Source organism: Gavialis gangeticus, unplaced genomic scaffold, assembly GCF_001723915.1.
Source record: "Gavialis gangeticus isolate Ggan-Ray unplaced genomic scaffold, GavGan_comp1, whole genome shotgun sequence".
Lineage (NCBI taxonomy): Eukaryota > Metazoa > Chordata > Crocodylia > Gavialidae > Gavialis > Gavialis gangeticus.
In genome coordinates, this window is record NW_017729032.1 from 178,775,979 (window position 1) to 178,781,978 (window position 6,000).

General features: G+C 42.9%; 1 protein-coding gene across 1 annotated transcript in view; it reads left to right on the plus strand.

Annotated features, from left to right (window-relative positions):
* Positions 1-6,000, plus strand: part of GRPR (gastrin releasing peptide receptor) — a 43,501-nt gene that overhangs the window by 23,668 nt on the left and 13,833 nt on the right. The window contains exon 2 of the mRNA XM_019525621.1: positions 2,565-2,916. Coding sequence (XP_019381166.1) covers positions 2,565-2,916 — 352 coding nt within the window. The remainder of the gene's footprint in view (positions 1-2,564; positions 2,917-6,000) is intronic.

Consider the following 6,000-nt stretch of genomic DNA (forward strand, 5'->3'; position numbering starts at 1 on the left):
GGACCAGAAGTACTTCCAGTCCACTTCCAGGTCACCCGCTGAATGCATGGGGGACCCCTGCCCCTGCATACCCCCGGCTTGGTGATCAGCTGCAGGGAGACTCCAGGTGCCCACCCAGACCCAGGAGGCACCAGTCACTTTTGGTCCACTTCTGGGTCCACTGCTGAGCATGCTGGGGATCCCCCACCATGCTCCCATGGGATGCTCCATCCGCCCCACCTTGAGCCACCTGGTACCTTGAGGTATGTAGAAAAAACATTTAAAACTGTGTCTATGTCAGAATAACTGAATCTCTGAATTGATTCGGAGGGTTCCCATTTGATTCAGAGAGAATAAAGGGTCTCCTGATTTGATTCAGATTTAGAGATTAGGCCACCGAATCAGGCCAAATCTCCACCAAATCGAATCAGTGACTGAAGCTTTGCACAGCCCTACTAGGTATGTATGAAAACCTAACTGTATAGCTTTGATCCAGTTAGGTATATGGAGACTTTGAAATGTATAATTCTCTGTATTTACTGCCTTTAGGCCTTACTGAAGTTATCCAATCAGTGAGTACTTTAGTCAATAATACATAGTATGTAACACTGAGATGTGAGATTCATCTCTTGTTGCTGTATTGCTTCTAATAATCTACTTCCTGGCCTTTTCATCTCTCAGTGCAGACAGAAATAACTCTTGTAACATTTCCAAGTGTACTTGGAAACATTTTTAAAGAGCTGTGTCTCAGATGGAGAGGAGAGGTTAGTAAGGTATTGCGGGCCATGTGGGGGACTATAGGGGTCTGTGGAAGCAGGGTCTCCCCGCTGCTAGGTTTGCAATTTGTAGGAAACGTTACATAAACCTCTTCTCTTCCCCTGTCACCAGTGGGAGTGAGGAGACTGGGGTGGGAGAGCTCAATGGCCTGGTGGCAGCAAGGGGCAAGACAGAAGGCATGGTCCTACTAGGGACTGGCAATGCCTCAAGCCCCGGCAGCACCCTGAGCACTGGAACAGGATGCTATGGCTTGGTAGTTTGGCAGGCTGTCAGTCCACCCTGCTCCCTTCCACCACTCTGGAAAGCTATAGGATTTTGGAGGAACCATGGATCATCTATCCCCATGCATTCATTATAAGAAATTAAGTGTTCCAAAGTAGTACCACATTTGTGCAGGTGGCCCTTGAAAGCGTATCAAGGGCATTTGAAATGTTTCAGTTGTTATTTCTGTCCACACACTTTGTAATAGTTATGCAAATGTATTGGGCGGGGGTTGGGATCTATAATATGCTGTTTTATGAAAAGACTGCAGTTTTTAGTCTATGATACGACTTAACCATTAATTTAACAGTTATTTATTTTCCTTAGTAACCTTTAAAAGGGGAGGGCAAGCAAAATATATCTGGCTTGTAAATTACATATAGTTTTCATTATCAAGAGATTGAGTAACACTGTACGAAATTTGCATTGTTATTTCCAAAAACCCCTGACAGATGTTCATTTAAAGGCTTGATGGGATGTGATCCCTGATCCCAACAGTCATGCCTCTTGCCATGCCATGTGCATGGCACACGGTACAACTCTGAGATTGGGAATCATATCCAAATCACACCATATGTGCCAACTCAGGGAGAGCTGATTCTTGGCCCCCAGCCACACCTTAAATTTAAGGTGCCATGCAAACAAGAGATAGACAGATAGATAGATAGATATGGTAGAACATATTCATACAATGCTGGACATTTTTATGACTTGTTCCTCATTTTACAGCTCATTGAACTGCGTGCACATAGAGCACCCTTCCTATTTACACTGAAATTAACATGTTAAGCTGTTAAATATGTGTAAAGGGGGCCTAAATGAAAGCTTTTTTTCTTCTTTAATAATTCTTAAAAGTATTCATGAAGCATGGACTTTGACATGACAATCAATCCAGATTTCTTTTTATATGTGGCTATTTCATTTCAAGGTCTTCTCATTGCATTGATGGGTTGTATGTGCGGTTTGCTTGTGCATTGAATTGTAACCCAAAGGATCTCTGTTGAGTATGAGATGCAATTTCTTTCTTTGAGACATCTGTTCTAAAAATAGTAGTTACTTGGAGTGGTTATAATTAAATATAGGCAAATGGAAATTTCAGCCTGAAAGACCAAAGGTAATTAGAGTGGACATAATGTCTTCTATAATTTTGAAAAGCATACAGGCTGACTTTCAGAGTGCTGTGTACTCACAATTGCAATTGAAATTAATGGAAGCTTTTACTAGCTCTTTCAGCAATATCTAGTCTAGTTTCCATGAACAATACTGAAGGGTATACACTAATGTATGTCTGGCAAGTAAAATCTGACTTATTTTACTTCCTCTTGATTCCATTTGTACATATATGCACACATTTCTAGATAGATAGATAATATTTCAGAAAACATATATGCACAAATTTTGGAATATATGTGTTGAGAATCAATACACTGATGGTCTTTTCTACTGAAAGGGGAAGTAGTTCAGGATTGGACAAGAATAAATTTGTCCCAACCCAAGTAATGTTCAGTGTTGTCGTTAGTAAAAGGGTCATTTCTTTTTGTTCTTAGGTATAAAGCAATAGTGAGACCAATGGATATCCAGGCCTCCCATGCGTTCATGAAGATTTGTGTGAAAGCTGCTATGATTTGGATTTTATCCATGCTGCTCGCCATTCCTGAAGCTGTATTTTCTGACATGCACCCTTTCCATGATAAAGGCACTAACAAAACATTCATCAGTTGTGCCCCCTACCCACATTCTGATGGCCTGCATCCAAAAATTCATTCAATGGCTTCATTTCTGATCTTTTACATCATCCCCTTGTCAGTCATTTCAGTTTATTATTATTTCATTGCTAAAAATTTGATCCAGAGTGCTTACAACATGCCCGTGGAAGGAAATGTCCATGTGCGGAAACAGGTATGAATTTACTTCTAATTGCAAGAGTGACATGTTGCATGCCCAGGAGTTGGAGTGATCTGAAACTTGTATCTTGTACAACGAATTTTGCAATAAGAGGGCATAGATCTCTTATGTTAATACTGGTGGCATAAATAGGTCAGAGGTGTGAGAATATGACCTTGTCATTGTACAACATGAATCAGTTAAACTGGTTTGGGACTCTGAATACAGATACGTAAGCCTGGTTGGTTACCATGGCAAACACAGTAGGAAATATATGCCGGAGTTTGGAAATTTATTGACTAGGATACGTAAAGGGAAAAGAATCAGAGCAAGAAAAGTGTTTTAAAATTGAAATCTAGTGGCTATACAAAGAAAACTTAATTAAAAATTATCAAAGCCCCCTTTTCAGAGATAGGATATCCGTTAAAGTCTTATATTCTGTCAAGCCATCCAGAGAGAAAAAAGAACTACAACTCAGATCTGTTTTCAGTTCTGAGTTGTAAAGGATAGTCACTGTCTTTGTTATGACAAAACAGACATGTAAAAATAAAGGGGAAGAGGAAGCAGGGCAGTAAATATGGGGGAAATTCTACCTTTTTATTGACATTCTCATGATACAAAGTGGCCAGTCAGTTATTGAGTGGTGCTGTGGCCTGCTAGAGTGCTGCTGCTCTGGACGTGTGCTTGCTTGCCTGGTCTTGAACATTACGTGGCTGTTCGGGTCAGATCCCTCCCTTTGACAAGTCTTCTTCTGGCAGGGCAGGATGGGCTGTTTCCTTATGGGGTGCACTGCAATACAGTTGGAATTGCAGAGAGAGAATGAGAGGAATAGAGGACAGGAGGAGGGTAATAGGCAACAGAAAGGAATATTTGAGGGAAGGGAAGACAGAGCTGGGTCTCTGTGGGATCCTTCTAGGTGCAGTGGTGTTAATCATGCATCCTCTCTGGTGTGTGGAAGTTGGGGCGTCACAATGATGCTGTGATCTTCAAGGCCACAGATAAACAAAGGAGAAATTCCCGAGAGCAAAGGGAAGACCTGACAGCCCTTATTCCTCTTATGGGAAACCTTCAGTTCTTCATTCTTCCCTCCAAGTAACTTTTCCTAAGGAACACAAGAGGAGGTTATATGAGAAATAGCCCAGCCCCTTATTATTCCTCTACTAATTAGTCAAATTTCCAACACACCAATTTTGTTCCCTGCATTTGTAGTAAGAGAGTGTGAACTTAATTTGACACGATAAACCCCAACATGGTTCATGCCAGAGTTTATTGCTCCTGGGTACAGCATTTACACATGCACCTGGGACCAAAGCATGTTGAGCCAGGGCAGAGCAGCCCTGACTGGCAGAAGGTCCTGGGAGTCAGCTCCTGCTCAACATAACATGCTGTGGAGGAGCTGGCTGGGGCATGAGGGTGCTACAGTGTGAGGCTAGCCAGCAGGCAGCTCTGTACTGTGCACCCTTATGTCCCAGTCAGGCCTGGTCACCGTCTACATGTGTGTTGTGGTACAGTAAATAACTTTGTCATAAAGTAGTACTTGTGTTGGGCAGTACTATCCTAGGGCAGAGTTAATTAGTTTAGTCTGGCCTAATAGCACCACTCATGTATACGATAATGCTTTACTGTGGAGCTACTTAGGCAACTCTATGATAGTGTATCATGTAGATACTCCCACATGCTTCTCTTGTATACCAGGCATGATCTCAATATACTCCTGCTTTATATCTTGGATAGGCTCTTGGATTTGGACAAATTCAGTCTCTTTATTTCCATTTTGTCCTTTCCTACAAGCTGTTATTGTTAACAGTGGAGAAATGTTTTATAAACCTTCATTTGGTGTCCTATAGCTGAACTCACTATTGAGGCAAACAAGCTAAGACCCAATTAATATAGCAGTTCTCTGCTCACATTTAGTGGTTGGAGATGTATTGGTCTAAGACTGATCCAGTGAAAGAGGGCTTAACCTTAGTCTAAATGAACAATTTACACTGGTTTAACTTGGTTTTTAAAATGATACAAGCATGTGTGGATATATCTATTTGAGAAGGGGGGTGGTTTGACTTATATTTGTTCCCAGTTGACTTAAACTAAGGTGAAGCAACCAATTCTTGTTCCAGAGCATGTATAAATTCATAGAATCATAAAAAATAGGGTTGGAAGGGACCTCAGGAAGTCATCTAGTCCAACCCCCGATCAAAGCAGGACCATTCCCAATTACATTATTTGCGCCAGGGCTTTGTCAAGTCAGGCCTTAAAAATCACAAAGGATGGAGATTCCACCACCTCTCTAGGTAACTTGTTGCAGTGCTTCACCACCCTCCTAGTGAGAAAGCTTTTCCTAATATCCAATCTAAACCTCCTTTGCTGCAACTTGAGATGATTGCTCCTTGTTCTGTCATCTGCAGGGATCCTGTTTTTTTCTTTTTAAAAATCACACATTCTCTGATAAAAAACCCAAATCTGTAATTAAAATGAAATGCCACTATGTATAGGTATCAATTGATCACAATGTTTTATTGATATATTTACAATTTTAAAGAAATTTGGAAGCCTACTGGTGCCTCAATCACTATAATAAAATAAATTCTAAGTACCTATAAATGTTGGTATTTGATTTTGGGTTTTTTATCATGGAAATCTGAGCTCCGCCTACCCCTTTCGCTCACCAGGAATGAGGTCCAGGCTCCTAACTCCGAAGCCACAGCCCCCCAGCCCTGTTTGTGCCCTTCTCTCCCCATCCATATGCTCCTTGCCCCACTGGTGACCCTCCACACCCACAGCCCCCCAAGCCCTGCTAATGCCCCTGACTCCCCCCCCACAACCTCCCCACAGCCCAGATGGTTCCCCTGACTCCCTCGTCCCAGCCCTGCCAGAGCGGGCCCCCAGCTGCCAGGGCTATGGGGCAACGGACCCAGGTCCACAGCCTCCTGCCCTCCACAGCAGCACCTGAACCCCAGCTGCTGCCCACGGGAGGCAGTGACTGCTACAGCAGAGTGGAGTGTAGAGCCCAACTCCCCCTCCTCCACAGGCAGCATGGCCCATCATGGGGGTGGGGGCAGGTGCAGGCCGCCCCTTGCAGGGTTGGACTCCATGCACTGC